The 16,441-nt window shown below is 45.3% G+C and overlaps 1 protein-coding gene across 1 annotated transcript in view; it reads right to left on the reverse strand.

The window, feature by feature from the left end:
• Positions 1-822: 822 nt before the first annotated feature.
• Dock4 (dedicator of cytokinesis 4) overlaps positions 823-16,441 on the reverse strand; it is a 370,554-nt gene continuing 354,935 nt past the window's right edge. The window contains 9 exon segments of the mRNA XM_040743206.1: positions 823-3,180; positions 3,183-3,429; positions 7,331-7,392; positions 10,082-10,195; positions 11,956-12,028; positions 13,853-13,962; positions 14,114-14,195; positions 15,849-15,969; positions 16,296-16,417. Of these exon segments, the coding sequence (XP_040599140.1) occupies positions 2,981-3,180; positions 3,183-3,429; positions 7,331-7,392; positions 10,082-10,195; positions 11,956-12,028; positions 13,853-13,962; positions 14,114-14,195; positions 15,849-15,969; positions 16,296-16,417 (1,131 nt within the window). The 3' untranslated portion in view covers positions 823-2,980.

Here is a 16,441-nt window from a genome sequence, read left to right on the forward strand (position 1 = left end):
TCAGTATTCATACATTTTGATATAAACCACCCTGTGATGTGTAAAGATAACACAATACAGTACAACTTGTTATTCTCCTTGTTGTCTTAGGTGGGACGATCCAATACCGACTAGAGAGAAACTTACTTAGGCAGGAATCTGAGCTATTCATATTGTAACTATGCAGAGAGAGTTGAAATACGTGCAGGCTTAGGTCTTCTGAAGATGCTCACAAATCTTGTATTTAATATTGAGAAGTACTTGGAATACTGACAAAGATCTCCAAATGGGTTTGGTGTTTAATAGGACAGCAGTTTATCATTGACTTACACAAATATAAACCCATCACAGCACGGATACATCTCATGAAACTAAAGGACAGGCTTCAGTTAACAGAAACTTTGCAGTCAATGGATTTTCAGTGGTTATGAAATATGTGGCCCATCATGTTGTCAAAGGCAGGGCAAAGAGGTTGGCATGAAGAGAGCTGGTGAAGGCAGCATTCAACTATTGTGCTGTCTACCTGGCAGTTATCTGTTTTGTGTCAAGTTTTCTAATGCAGACAAACTTTGATGGTTTGATTTGCTAGATGGGCTCTGGTTAAACTAATTAGTGTTCAGCTGCCCAAGTAAATGTTATCTTCTCCACAGGATGGTAACTTACACCATTAACTTTTCAGCCTTTGTTCTCTATGGCAGGAATGACCTGTGCTCAGAGTCAAACAGCAACAGAAATAGGAGCTCTCTGCAAAGGCTTCATGTCTTATGATGATAGGACAGACGGATTTATGCAGCTGCCATCCTAAGTAAAACCACGCTGATGACCCGAATGAAGGCAGAAACATTAAGATGAATCTGATAACTTTATTTAATATTACATGAGCATCTGAGCTAACAGAGTCTCTTGCAACATTCTGCTATATAGCTGCTTTAGAAATACACTCACATGATAAAGTCAACTATTTACTGCCAGGAAAAAAAAGTGGCTTCAAGAGCAAATAACACTGATTTATTCTGTGCCCAAGCACTAGTCAAGAAATCTACTAAGTTACACAGAAAGGAAGTCAAAGAGGCTTTGTTATCTTATGCATGTCATCTTACTTAAGGGAAAGATTTTACTTCTTTAAAACAACAGAAACATGGAGCTTCCTACATACATGTATACGTGTATGTATATATGCTTTAAGATGTGGTTACAAACACAAAGAGTTATTATCAAATGCAAACGCTAGTTCAAGAAATTTCTAGCTGCGAAAACTGCAAGATACAAAGCTAAAATTCATATGTTCCTTTCCTCAATTATGAATACTTTTACTAACCATAAATATTTTTACATATATTAATTTTCTGACATTCAAAATTGTAAAGTCAATATGGAAGAATTATTGTTAAAAGCACATATGTACAAATATTTTTCATACATAAAGTATTTGGCATAATTATAACAATCATACTGCATCCACAACTGTTTGCTTTTATTTTTACTTTTTTTACACATAATGGTATCTCTTATTAAAATTAACCAGTTATGTACAAAAATACTTGAACATTTATTATAGAAAACCTCTATAACCAGCCTCAACAGCATATACCTGCTGAACGGTTTCATTAAGAGAATATAAAAAAGTGGTCACTGCCTTCCAGATAAGCTAGCAACAGAAACAAACCCAACTAAACTAGGATGAGCTTCCCAACAAAAGAGGGAAAATATTTAACAGCATGATTTAAAATACAGTTCATATCTATTGTAAATTGAGTGTTATAAACAGTCAGTAAAAGAAAAAACAAAGGTAAAAAATACATTACTACACACAAGGTGCTTTTTCACACTCCTACAACTGCAATACCAGCGTGTCTATTCTAACACCGTCTAAGATGCTACATTGCCATATCCATGCTAGAATGGTCCACAATCCTCCTCCTCCAACAGAAGGACCGTGGGGTGAGCTGAGAAACCAAACTATCCTGGTAAGGACGAAGGGTTTGAAGATTTTTTAATTTTATGCAGGATTGAATGTTAATGCCCTCACCTTCTCAAAGTCCTTTTAGCATTCAATCATGTTAATATATTTTCACTAAGGGTTTTGTCTTCCTTCACACTATTTATTTAATACTGTCCTGTATTGATTCCCAAATCCTTGGTAATAGGACACAGTAATTTGTGCCCATTTAACCCTTGAACGTCTGCTCTTCATCACTGACACATTTTATATAGGAAATCATCAGGTAAGGAAGCACAAAATTCAAATAAACACTTCTCCTGGGGGGGGGTCTTTTCTTTAATCTAGCTGATCGGAACTCTGAAAGCAATTTGCACCTTGAAAAGGAATGCACTAGCTAGCGTGGTGGGCATCAGGGCACTTAAAGATTTAGCAACCGATTCACAAAGCAAAGTTAAAGAATGTAGACAGCTGTCAGACATCAAAACAACTTCGTGTCCCAACCTGTGCAACCCTTAGGGATCTCGTCCAACCAGCCTGCTTTAACCTTTAATCCTGAGGATGTGCACACTCATCATTCTGCTCAAGGGGAGGGCCAAACCCACCTCCTTAATTACTAGGGTCTTCTTAAGGTAGGGCCATCGTGTTAGGCTGGGCGCAGACACAATCAACTTTCTCAGAGTATCAAGTATTCAGAAAAAGGAATACAACATCATCACGCAAATTGCATTGCCTGACAATATTGTATTGGTTTTAAGATTAAACGACGTAAAAAAGAAAAAAAGTTAACATAAAAAGGTACAAAAGGAGCCTTTTTCACGATTTACCACTTACAAATGAGAAACGTTTTAATGAGACTCAGCCATACTTCATGTAACATCTGGCGTTTTAGATCAGTAACTTTTAATATTGTGCAACATTATATTAATAAGCAAAATTAATTCCATTCATTTAAGGGAAGGTCTGAGTAAGATATTAAAGTGCCTACACTAAATGTCTTCTCATCAGACTTATCTTGTAAACGGCAAAGAATTCACCATCGCAGGTACATAGAAAAGTGACTTAGAGCTGAGACACCTTGCGGGGCAGGGGCCTGGGCCTCGGGCCGGGCTCAGTCCTTCGGGTCCCATTCTCCAGGTGGCTGGATCGCGCAGCCAAGGGCTTGGGGGGCAGGGCAGGTGGCTCGGAGGTGACAGGGATGGAGAGGCTGTGAGGTAGCGGGACCGGGCGCCGCAGAGTCCGCTCGTAGACGCTGTAGGGGGTGGGGTTTTGCTTTCCTTGCGTACTGGCTCCTCCGACCCGCTGAAGCTGGGCACGGGCATGGGCACGGGCACGGGCACGGGTACCGACTGTTCACTCGCCTGGTTTTCAAAGCCTGAGGTTTCCGAAGTGCTACACCGGCTAAGCGACGAGATCCCACTGCTGTAGCTGCCCGACAAGACCGGGGAGTTTGAGCTCAGTCCTGGGGAGTTGTACTCTACTGGCGATGGGGTGAAGGACTGTACGGAGCCCTGCTCCCACCAGAGGTGGGGTAATGAGAGAAGAGAGGCTGCTGTTAGAGGTGTTTCCCCAAAACTGTGTGATGACGCCCTAGCCTCCAGTGACCGCTGGCTGGCTGTACTTGGAGACATAAGCAACTATGACGTCCTTAAAAAAACATTGGGTTTACAGGGAAATCTGTAATCCAGACACACAGCAAAGACCAAGTGAACCTAAAGAGGAACAAGTAGGAGACATAGTAGACAAACCAAGTCGGCCAAACCTCTAGAAGACACAGTAGACAAACCAAGTTGGCCAACACCTATAGGAGACACAGTAGACAAATCAAGTCAGCCAACACCTCTAGGAGACATAGCAGATAAACCACGTCGGCCAACACCTCTAGGAGACATAGTAGACAAACCAATTCGGCCGACACCTCTAGGAGACACAGTAGACAAACCAAGTCGGCCAACACCTCTAGCTTCAAGGACAGAGGGAAAACATCATCCCCACCACCGAGCCTGTGGCAGTCTAGGGTAGTTCAAACTAAGAAATGCCAGATTTAAATTTGAGTATTGCCATGTACAACACTGAAAATGCACCCCAGATGCTTTCCTACCAGACCCCGCCCCATTCTCCCAGTTCACCTGTTAGATAGATAAGGTGGAGAGTGACTGACTAGGATTGGAGGGTACCATCAGTCCTGTCTGAATGAGGAGGAAAGAGTTTTGAGGGTGTGGCTTGGCCATGTGTCCTGAGCAGACAGGGTGTAGAGCCACTTGAGGCCAGGTGGCTGGGACGCTCTTTTCAATGGAGAAGAATCCCTGCACCTGGGTCTCCTGTGACCCCAGACACCGGAGCAAAAGCTGCAAACCGACAGCATTGGGACTTTTGTCTGAGGTATGAGTTGTTAAAAAGCCCAATTTATTTGGCAATTTGTTAAAAATAGGTAAATTCCACATAAAGCCCCAGATGTATGGCCTGTCATAAGGAACTAGACACTTGGCAGCAACAGCCTCTTGTTCTTATGGAGGTGAGGGGAAGCTGAGCAGGAGTTTACTTCTGGTGGGGTGTGGGACCCTCTCCTCCCCAAATCTCTTCCCTCCCAGCTCCCTATCCCTTCCCACATCTTAAGGAATCCCAGTGAGTAGGCTCCACTATGCTGCCTATGATATACTCTTTGGGTATTCAAGCCCTATCAGCATGTTAAAAACAAACAAAAACTCACTAAATTTGTTTAGCTAGTGTTTCCTAAATGTATGTAATAGATCTTTCTTACTTATTACCTAATGTTTAAATTAATGATCTACAGAATACACTTTGCTATCCTAGGCTAACTTAATCTTGGTGTGTGTGTATGTGTGTGTGTGTGTGTGACTGTGCACGGTTGTGCATATTGATTGTGTGTATGGATATGTGTGTGTATGTCACTATGTGTGTATGGATGTATGTGTGAGTGCACATGCGTGTCTGTGTGAATGGGACTGCATGGATGTTAGTGTGCATGTGTACACGTGTGTGAGTATGTGTGTGTATGTGGATATGTGTGCACGTGAGTGTGTATATGTATGAGTGTGTATGGATGTGTCTGTGTGTATGTGTATGTATGTGCATGTGAGTGTGTATGTATGTGCATGTGTGTACAGATATGTTTGTGTGTGTACATGTGGATGTGAGTGAGTGTGTGTGTGTGTGTGCGCGTGCGAACAGGCGTGTGTGGATGTCAGAGGTTGCTGGGTGTCATTCCTCAGGAACCATCCACCTTGTTTTTCTAAGACAGTGTTCTCCCTGACCTGAAGCTTGCCAAGTAGGCTAGGCTGGTTGGCCAGGGAGCACTAAGGATGCTGACTCCATCCCCCCAGAACAGGATGGGTAGAACACAACACAGCTACTTTTCTACATGGGTTCAGGGGACTGGACTTAGGTCCCCATGCTCTCAAGTACTTCACTGACTGAGTTACTTCTCCAGCCCCTAGCCTCTTTTTAAAAAAGAAATAACACAGCAGGCACAAATCCTTCCATTTAATATGAGCATACAGTTGAACATGGTGAACTGTGAGATCCAAATTCACCTATTTTTTTCAAAAAAAGATCTCAACTTCAAAATAAGACTGGCAAGTTCAGTCATCTATAAAGGGTCAATTCTAATGCTTTGTGTGTGTGGAGGAGCATCCTAAGTTCTATCAAATGAGATATTGAAGTATATTCCAGGCATAGGAAAGCTTGAAAATTGGGAGTAGTGTGCCCTCTAAAGTAACCTGGGAGTTACAGCACAAAGTATGATCTCTCTCTCTCTCTCTCTCATCCTTCAAGCTCCATTTAAACAACCGCCTCTGGCCAGTAAGAATGCATGTAGATCCATTCTGGGTCAGTATAGACCACCTTGCTAACTAGAGCTATTTATCAGGTATGTGAACAATTTCCAGCAAGGCTTTCTTAGTCTTTAAGAATTTAATCTCTCCATTACTTATTGTCTTATTCCTACTCTGCAAAAACTGAATTGGTGATTCCATCCCAGTGTGTGGGAGTGCTTTGAGGGTTTACAGATAGGTACAGAGATGAGGACCTTTCCTCACACCAGGGTGATGACAAGCAATGGCTACCGAAGCAAATGCTGTCACACGGACTTTCTGATAACAGCCGCACTGCAGAGTGACAGCAAAACTAGAAAAGAATTTGCACTTCCCAGCAAAATTTGACATCAGGAATTTTGGCAACAAAAATCAAGTGACACTTCTTTGAGGAATTCTCCTCTTTTGGTTCTGTCTCTCTGTTTCCATCAGCAACTACCCTAGCAGGGAGTCACAACCTGTCTGCAAGAGTTTGTGGAGACCAATTTGTCTTTTCATCTCAGCTAGCACTGTCTTATCAACACAGAGAACATAAGGTGTGGAAAGCTAAGTCCCTGGTACAAAACCATCCTTTGAACACTCACTCCAATCTCTTGTTTGCTCCTGGGCTTGTGCTTCTTAACACCACCCTTCTCCAGAGTGCTGACAAACCTTGTAGCCAGTCCAGCTGAGTCTACAGAGAGGCTTCATATTATTCCTCATCGTCATGAGGGATTCGTAAAGAGCCTGGGTAAATGCTGGCTTTTAAAGCTTCCAGTTTGTTCTCTATAATGTTTTCCATTTTTGCCATCGTGTATTCCATGGTCAAGTATGAGTTTGTAATGCGAGATATCTTTAGTATAAGGTATCAAGAGGGCAACTTGAGTTTGGCTTTGTCAACATTGATGAGGCTAATGATAAGGCCCCAAATCTTACAGAAGAGTTTTAGTAGATCTTAACTACTGATGTTCAATGTAGGCGTATGCATATGTGTTTAATGTGATTGAAATCAAAAAGCTAAGTTGAAGCCGGGCGGTGGTGGTGCACGCCTTTAATCCCAGCACTCGGGAGGCAGAGGCAGGCGGATCTCTGTGAGTTCGAGGCCGGGCTGGACTAATAGCCTCCGAAACAATACAGAGAAACCCTGTCTCGTAAAAACCAAAAAAAAAAAAAAAAAAAAAAGCTAAGTTGAAATGTCCTAGGAGGTACACTGGAACTATATGTCTTTTCTTATTCAATAGATTTGCAGACTATAGTTTGTAAAGCTCTCATTGCTACTATTTGGAAAATTAAACTACGGCTACTATGGCTACTACTACTACTACCTCTACTACTAGTAGTAGTACTAACTAGTACTACCACCAAACAATAAAACAAGTAATTGAAAACAACAGTAACAACCAACAAAGAGGACTGCATTTTTGGGTGAAGTTCTCCAAGGGGAAAACCAGACTGCTTTCTTGTACATTTTCCCTCCCTTTGGGGGATAGCTTCTTTGTCTTGACTGTAGGAATGAAGGCACCTGTTGATGTGAGGTGAGATTTCAAGGCAAAAGGAAACAGGGGCAATCTTTGGACCCAGTCTAAGAACAGGCTTGTACCTTCAATGGAGACCGCCCAGCAGGTGATGGAGATACTGATGTCGTGTGTCTTGCTGGTGAAGCTGTAGATAGAGAGAGAAACATTTGAATTAAGAAAACCAGAAAGAGGCACACGCCTTCTATATGTACAAATGCAGGCAGATGAGTTAGTGCATAAGAACCTCCTCAGCAAGGGAAGCAGAGAATTGAAAGGAGAACCTACATGATGCCTATCTAGACTATTCCTCACGGAGGATGGTGCCACCAAGACATGGGCCAACTAGTAAAAAGTTACAGGCTCACACATGATGCTCTGACAAGAATGGGGTGGCCCCAAACTGCTCCAATGGCCTTTCCTTTGCTTTTCCTTTTTTGCTGACAAGGTTTCATGTGATCCAAGCTGGTTGTGAATTCCGTATGTATCTGTGGGCAACACTGAGCTCCTTATTCTCCGGACTCCTCCTCCTGAGTGCTTAGGGTACAGGTTTGCACTACTACACTTGGCTCTCATGTCCTTCTTATATCCCCCAAGTCCGGATGCCTTTCATCACTCCATCTCTTTGTCTCATAAAACACTTGGGTGTGAAGTGCCAGGAGATGGCTATTGTCTTTGGCCTGAGAAGCAATGGGGGATACCAAGGCCAACCAGGTAGCCTAGAACAGGCCCATAGAGATAGCCACATGCCTTCTCTTTCACCCCAACTCCCAACATCCCCAATGCAGACAGAAAGCTTTTCTGTGTCAGCACAAAAGGTGAGCACCTGTCCATTGTTCCTCTAATGCCTTCCCTCAGGCCCCTGACTGTCACATCTCACCATCACTGCAAAGAAGAGTGACCTCTGCTTCTCCTGGGTTTTCAGGTCTGATACCCGGGACCCAGCATGTGTGGCAGTGTGCTCTGTGTGTCCTTATGGAACAGATCCTGCTCTCAAGAGCATAGCTGCATAGCATAAAAACAGCTTGTGACACGGTCAACAGGGTGAAGGCAAGCTTTACTTCCCAATGCCACACAGTAATTTTGGCAAATGTGAGCTATGCTCCTCGGCGGTAACCCTGCTATTTTCCAGCCACCACACCGAGGTCTGTAACTCCTAAAAACCTACAGAAAAGCCGAGAGGAAGAGCGACAGACAGTTGCCCAGCCCCACAACACTGACCACAGATGATAACATCAAGACAGACCATGAAAGCAATCAGTACAGAAGGGAGAGCAGCCCTGCCAATCAATCTACTTGGAAGGAGAAGGGTCATCCGGCTGGACGGAGTTCATTATCGCACGGCAGGGCTGGGCAGCCTCAGCCCTGCATGCCAGCTCCTAACATCAGTGCTGGGTCTGTGCTCCCTGCATGGTGAGTGCTGATGAGGAAGAAAATCGTGTATGCACAGAGAACCCAGCCCTGATGGGGGCTCTACATCTGCCTCGACTGTAGCAAGGTCAAAGCTTCTGTTGTTTTTGACTCAGTCTGTCGCACAGACCTGGCACCTAATGCCAATCTCAGAGCTATTTTTCTGGAAAGGCACTTTCTACACGCCTAAAAAAGGTCCACCAGCATCCTTGTTGTCAAACTGTCCCATGAGCCCAGATAGCATTGACAATATTCATTCCTTGGTAAGAACTATCGATATTATTATTCCTTAAGAATGCCTTTCAAGTTCCCACATTCAGGGGCACAACCAGAGCTTAAACTAGAGACTGCCTGAATGTACATGTATCACCAAGGAAATACAAATAAGTGATGTGTCTGACGAGTCCTCAGTCCCATAGTCAGACCAATACACCAATATGATGATTAATAAAATTAAAGTTATTCCTCGTTCTGTTGAAGCCTCTCATGTGCCTTTCAGAAACTCTCCAAAAGATGAACAGGTACAATATAGCATGCCCAGTCTAGAAAACTCTGCCGAGGAAATAGCACCATGTTTTCTTTGGCTCTTAGGCCAGCCATACATCTACAGCTCCTGCAGACACAGGCAAGTGCTGCCAAGATCTGGTGACTGGAAAAGGCAGTCAGATAAAAGCAGGAGGCCTCTTTAAAGCTGCCTCCCATGCAGGCCGCCACGCAAGTGGTGTGTGCTCAGATGGAAAGCCAGTCATTTCCCAATAGAAAATCATAGAAGAGTCACCTCTGCCTCTGGGTTTCTCCTGGGACCCAGAGCCTGCCTGCCTGCCTGCCTGAAGTTCCCCAACCATTTTCAGTGCTCAGACGCTAGTGTGTAGAAGAACCATGTGGCTGGCTTGGTAGCATGCTGGTCTCGGCCTCATTCCAGGAATACAATCTTCAGGTCCAGAAGGCCTGAGGTGGGTTTGAGGATGCCATGAACCACGGTTTGAGCATCACCACCACTGGACACAGCACTCTTAGAGCAGCATCCAACCTAGGATGTCAGCAGCGACTCAGAGCCACTGCGAGCTGGTTCTTATACGGGGTAGCTGAAACACTGGTGTCATTGTTGAGGATTCAAGGGAGCAACTGAGTTAGCAGAGATTAGTGCAAGCGAGAATCAGAGGGAGTGCCAGTGGCCCCCAGAGCAAGAAGGGTTGAGCCTGGTAACGGGAGAAGCCAACAGGCTCAAAGCCTACCCGAGGGGAGGGGCTTGTCTGTGTGGTGGAAGTGCCGGAATGGAGGCGAGCCCTAGAAGTGACTTACACTGCTAGCGAGACTTTTACCTCAGAAACCAGATGCCTACCTTTCTCTGAGGAATTCAGGACAAGTTGAAATACTCAATGTACTTATTTTACAAAAGTGATTGTTCAAGTGCTTCAGATACCCACCAGTCTGTGTGGGCCTTGGAGGGACAGGGGGAGAAATAAGTTTCCCACCATCCGACATGTTCTTGGCTTCCTTCCCACTGTCCAGGCTCCAGCTGCTAGGGGTGGGATTCACAGCTGGAAGGGAATAACAAAGCTAAAAACACAAGATCCAGCTTTGCCTTTCAAATGTTTGAGATCTTAGGAGAAAGTCATAATTGTCCAGAATTGGGGAAAAAAAACCCCCATCAACTGGATTTCAAAAAACCCACAAAACCTCAAGCCCCAAACAAGCAGGAAACCTCCCGAATACTAAACCTCTCTAATTGGTTACCTAACAGTCAGAGTTGACATTTAATTGGGTAACAGCGTGTCTCTTTATTTCCCTCAAGCTGTCAAACAGGACTACGAATCTCTATGCCAGAGAGTAGCAACCTGCTGAGAATTACAAATGTGTTTAGATGTTAAAAAGCAGATGGGAAATACAGTCATCAGTCTATTTGTAGAAATTTCTGGACAAGTGGCATCTAAAAGAGGCAGGGAGGCAAGCGGCACACTCATATTTCAACCGTGTGGCAGGAGTGCCGCGGACTGGTCTGAGGGTACCAAACCATCTCCCTGCCCAGTGCTGTCCAGAAAGGACTCTTTGCAAATTGAGAGGTCACGCTAAGTAAGTCCTGAGGAAACAACTTGGACTACTGACATCATCATTCTTACTCTGCAATCCATCTGCTCCGTGCAACAGGAGCGTGGGCAGCTCTGCTAGGAAGCAGGGCAGGACACACAAGGTTAGAGCAGACACTCCGCAATCAAGTTTCCAATAGTAAGCCAGAGTTCGCGCCTGCTTCCTTTGCAGACACTGCCACCTCATGGACCCAGTGAGGACTGCCAGGTTTTATTCCTCCACATTTCTGCTTTGATTTAACAGGGGTAGACTTCGTTTAAATGTCACTCTTTCTCCATTCTTTTTACATTTGCTTTGTGGTTTTCTCTAGTACAGTGGGTAAAAAAATAACAGCACGTTCCTAGTTTCTCCTGGTAAAGATCAATGCTTGACTTACAATATTAAAGCTAATTTCATACTTTAAAATAATTTTGGTTAGGTCCTCACTAATTTTCATCTCCCTTTGGGAAATGTTAATGTTAATGTATCAGTGTACCAGGATGGTAATACAGCCTTAGTTCTTAATGGGGGCAATTAAAGTGCACTTTCCTGGGACATTTCATTAGTGAGTCTCGATTCATTGGCCCGTGAGACTGCTATTTTTGAGGCCTGACCCTGGCTGACTTACTGCAAGCCCCACGCCCACAGTTGCGGGGGCGGGGGAGGGGGTGACATTCAATCTGCCCTTCCTCTCCTGCGTGTTGCTAATTGGCTACTTACCACTCCGCGTGCATTTGGTTCTCATTTGTGTGTGCCTGACCTTGAGGCAGGGTGCACTCCATTATGCACTGGATTGCAATGCTTACACAGTATTTAATCGCACGAGAGCCTATCTGAGTCACCACAAACAACAGATGAGCCGCCTGAATGAGCTCTGTAAAGGAGATGATGGATGGGGACTGTGGAATCAATCTGAGGAGTAGCTACTTTGATTGTGTCAACTGATGGCCTAATGGGCCACTTTGCTTCAGGAAGAGCAGGCTTTGCCTGGGCTCGCTGACAACAGAAAGTCATTATACAAAGGGGTTCCTGAATGGCTTGGAGTCTGCCCTTGACAGTTGATGGAGAATGGACCCTGACTAAATCTGTCACTAATTCCCTAAAGAGCACACTCGTCCTGACCACTAAGGACACAGAGTCCTACCTGCCACAAGACACATGAAAGACTAGAAAAAACGAGCACACAACAAACCCTGACACAGTCTAGGACCCCAAGGGGTTGGATGACACTCACCTTTCTCAGGTGCGGAAAGATTGGGGTCACTGCGCGGCAAGGCCCCATCTCCAATATGATTAAACAGCGTTCTCTAGAAAGGGAGAAGATGCATGTTTATGATGTAATATGCTGAGATGCCTTTTTGAAAATGAGATGGTTATTTCCTTATGAAATTTTTTCTCAAAGTTTTTTCTATATGGTATAATGAGCCTAGGAACAAAGAATTAAGCTATATTTAAGGCAAAAAGGGGGAACAGAGCCTTATGTTTTCTAAAAGAAACATAATGAAATATTGTTTCATATTCAATATAAATGCTAAATACTCATAATTACGTACTAACTCATAATAAATGTAGGAAAATGAATGTTAAATATCAGCTAGGTATGGTGCTCTCTGAGTGTTTATGGCTAGATTGGCGGTATGGCATGTGACTCAGAATTAGAGGAGAAACATCAGCTCAAATACCTGTTATATAGATGAATTCTATTGTGGTTTAAATCCTATAGTCGGTAAAAAAAATGAGCTGATGAATGTTCTGCAACTTCTAACCTACAAAAACACCACTTTTGCATGGCTCTACCTAATTCATGAAAAGAAACAGCAGACATGTACATTGTTGCAGTTTTGGTAATGTATGCAAGGTTTCAAATTTTACCCAAGGCAGATAACTTGGGGCTAGTCAAGGGCGCCCTTCAGACTTCCCCATGCTGACACATGTTCCCTTAGAGCAGATGCAACAAACTGTGAGATCCCCTTGCAATGCCAGTGACAACGGGCAATAAAACTGGTTAGCTGGTTCAGCCAAACGCACTCAGAAATCATTTCTGCCAGGCGTCAGTGCTGCGTAGAGGAGGCATCCTGGGCCTTTCGGGGAGATCACACAATCAGCAAAGATAAACCAATCAAGCCAGATCCCACTCGCTCTCATCCACTTCCAGAGGCAGCTACAGACTTCTGCCAGGGTGGTGTAGAAAAACAGAGAAATTAGCCGGAGCAGAGACAGATGGTTTCCTCTGCTCTTAAATTAGTCCCAAATAAACTGTCAAACTCAGGGATACAACACACATCTCCAGTTCCGTACCCACCCTTCAATGCACATAAGTTGCCTCTGGGTTGAGCCTGCGGCCCTGTGCTCACTCAGGTTGAGAGGAATCATTTTAAAGTGATGATTGAGTGGCAGGCGGAACCACATTCCCTAGCTCCTATGAGGGGCTGGGGACATCTCCAGGACACAGCTGCTTTCCTGGTAATGCATGGAAGAATGGCAAAGGCAAACAGATTGCTCCTGCACTCTTCAGGGAGAGGAATCAGATGCATCGATCCTCCATAGCTATGGGCAAACAGGAAGTTCTGGGCAGAGGCAGTAGTCTTCTGCTAACGTAAGAAGGTTCCCCCTCCCCAGACTTCTGCTCTGTACACTTGCAAACACACACACAGATGGTTCATTCATTGGCTTCCCCTGGGGATGTTGCTGTAGCAGCAATGAACAGGCTGAGGTCAAGGAGGACCCAGACATTTCCTCTCAGCTTCGCTGTTCGAGCTGCAATCCAGGCATCCTTGTAGAACAGTGGTTCTCAATCTGTGGGTTCAGACCCCATTGGCTTTCAAATCAGATAGCCTACATATCAGCCATTTACATTATAATTCATAGCAGGAGCAAAACACAGGGACGGAGTAGCAAGGAAACACTTTTATGGTTGGGGGCACAACATGAGGACCTGCATTCAAAGGTCACAGCATTAGGAAGGTTGAGGACCACTGCTCTAGAATGGAGGGCCAGATGGCACCCCGACAGTGGCAGAGACTAGAGGTGGACTCTGGTAGCTTTTGGCAGCTACTGTGTGCTTGTGCAGAGATTGACAAATAATCCTTCACTCTCCCTTTCTCTCCCTTTCGATTCCCCCACGGGAGTACCTGGGAAGGCTCCGCAGGTGTTGGGTAAATGGCACTGCACGGTCTATCTCTTGGGGACAGGCAAGAGTTTTCTCTGGAATGTTTGTGTTTGTCAGACAGCAAAGGAGAAGCTGGGAAGAGAAAGAGAGAGATTATCAGTGTGGTAGCCAAGAGGCGCCTGTCTTCAGGAAATCAAGTGCTGTAGACACCACTCAAGCCACAGTTGCTGGGCCTGGAAGAGTCTCTGGGTGCCAGTCACCACATTCCCAACTCTGCACTAACCTCTGGCACTCGATGGAGCAGAACTTGTCACATTAGGTGAAGCAGAGTGGGTGGAACTCAGGCTTGAGGTAGACGGGCTGGGCTGGAAACACAGGGAGCTACCGTCAAACACGTTTAGGAGCTTCAGCTCACAATGACACTTGAAAGCAAACGCCAACCTTTACCTTTTCAAATTAGCAAAAAACAAACCCCAAACCCCCAAAGGCCGCCTAGGAGCACAGTGAAGTCTCATTAACTCAGACGGACAAGGAAGCCTGCCTGGATTAATCAGGCACCCGAGATTTCCACGCTGCTGAAGCTTCGAAGGAACACATATGTATTCATTTCCGTTCTATTCCCCAGCTCTCCAACTCTGCACCTGTGAGCAGCCCCCCTTCTAAAGCAAGTATTTCTAGTCTTAGACACGTAACTAGGGGTGTGCCTAGTTTCACACGTAGGGATTGATGGATTGTACATGTCTGCGCCTCTCCTGGGTGAGTGTGCACACGGCATGTGTGTGGTGCACGTGTGTTCCTCTCCTGTGGGCATGTGTGTGGTGCACGTGTGATCCTCGCCTGTGGGCATGTGTGTGGTGCACGTGTAATCCTCTCCTGTGGGCATGTGTGTGGTGCACGTGTGATCCTCTCCTGTGGGCATGTGCGTGGTGCACGTGTGATCCTCTCCTGTGGGCATGTGCGTGGTGCACGTGTGATCCTCTCCTGTGGGCATGTGCGTGGTGCACGTGTGATCCTCTCCTGTGGGCATGTGCGTGGTGCACGTGTGATCCTCGCCTGTGGGCATGTGCGTGGTGCACGTGTGATCCTCGCCTGTGGGCATGTGCGTGGTGCACGTGTGATCCTCTCCTGTGGGCATGTGCGTGGTGCACGTGTGATCCTCGCCTGTGTCAGCGTGCAGGTGCCATGGTGTGTGTGCAGAGGTCAGGGAAAACAGTTCTCTCCTTTTACGGTGTGGTCGCCATGCTTGGCAGCAAGTGCTTTACTCCCAAGCCCTCGAGCTGGCCTCTGAGTCTTTCTGAAAGGCACGCAATCTGCCTTCTGCTTATCTTCCAAACCACGTGTTCAAAGCACACAATGGGAATAGCACTGTGGCCGTTGCCAAAGGCAGTGGTAGGAAACTCAGCTTTATTTTACTATCCTAAAACAAAATGCTTTTAAGACTCCCGTGAGCTCTAAAATATCTTTTAAAAAACTACGCATTCTTTTATTACGGAAAACTATCTTATATAACTATGCAAATTTTATAATGGGAACTTTTTTATTTTTTTTGGTTTTCACAGACAGGGTTTCTCTGTAGCTTTGGAACCTGTCTTGGAACTCACAGAGATCCGCCTGCCTCTGCCTCAGAGTGCTGGGATTAAAAGGCAGAACTCTTAAAGAGCCACTTTAGAACACTACAAGGCAGCTTGTGCACACGCCAACATGTTCCAGGACTCTAGGACCCAGGAAGCCACGAACTACCGAGGCCAATCTGAAAGCTAGGTTAGGGCGGCTTGCCTGGGTTTCTCTATTGCTTGCCTACCCTTCCTTAAAGTGCTGGGCAGTTTGGAAAGGAACCTTTCTGTGGATTCCAAAGGCCAGCAAGGAAGGCAACAGCAGAGAGCTTTTAAAAGGCTGCTGCTTAGGACGGGTTCTTGCTGGGAGGTCTGTTCATGGGCCCAGCAGAACGGACAGACAGACGCTGTCAAGATGCAGACAGAGAAGGGGAAAGACGAGCAGACAAAAAGCTAGTCAAGTACCTGCATGTTAAAGACTTCATCAGAGCTTTCTGAGTGCCCTGTAATATTGCTTACTTCAGCGGAGGCTTGGGAGGACAGCGAGGACGAGGAATACCGGTTGACAGCTGGGTAGCTTAATGGGCTGTTTCAGGGGGGGAAAAACAGTCATTAACACAGGCTTGGAGCTGTGTTTTATCACGCACCCGCATGGCATAACACCAAAGGGGAAAAAAGACGCAGCCCATTTTGTTGTCTCCTGTTTGCCTCGATGTAATGGAATGTTTGAGCTTATTTATTTCTCGTGCAGTTGCTGTTTTACCAGGGGCAGATGTCTGCAGCTGCCTCGTGGCTTAATTATTTCATTAAGAAATAGTGAATTTGACAAACTGCGCCATAAAGAACGAGAAAACCATTCCAGATCATCTTGCGGGGCAGGACAAATTTTAGGTAATTCGGAGTATGACTTACCTGCGTCTAGGAATTACCCTGGTGCCATCTGGACTCATGGAAGCAGGGGCTGAGTTTCTACACACACGAGGACTTCCATTAGGAAAATGAACAGGACTGGCCTGAAAACAAGCAGGGAACTCCTGAAGGGGAGGTAAAGAACACAT

The sequence above is a fragment of the Mesocricetus auratus genome, unplaced genomic scaffold (assembly GCF_017639785.1).
Source record: "Mesocricetus auratus isolate SY011 unplaced genomic scaffold, BCM_Maur_2.0 Super-Scaffold_15014, whole genome shotgun sequence".
Classification (NCBI taxonomy): domain Eukaryota; kingdom Metazoa; phylum Chordata; class Mammalia; order Rodentia; family Cricetidae; genus Mesocricetus; species Mesocricetus auratus.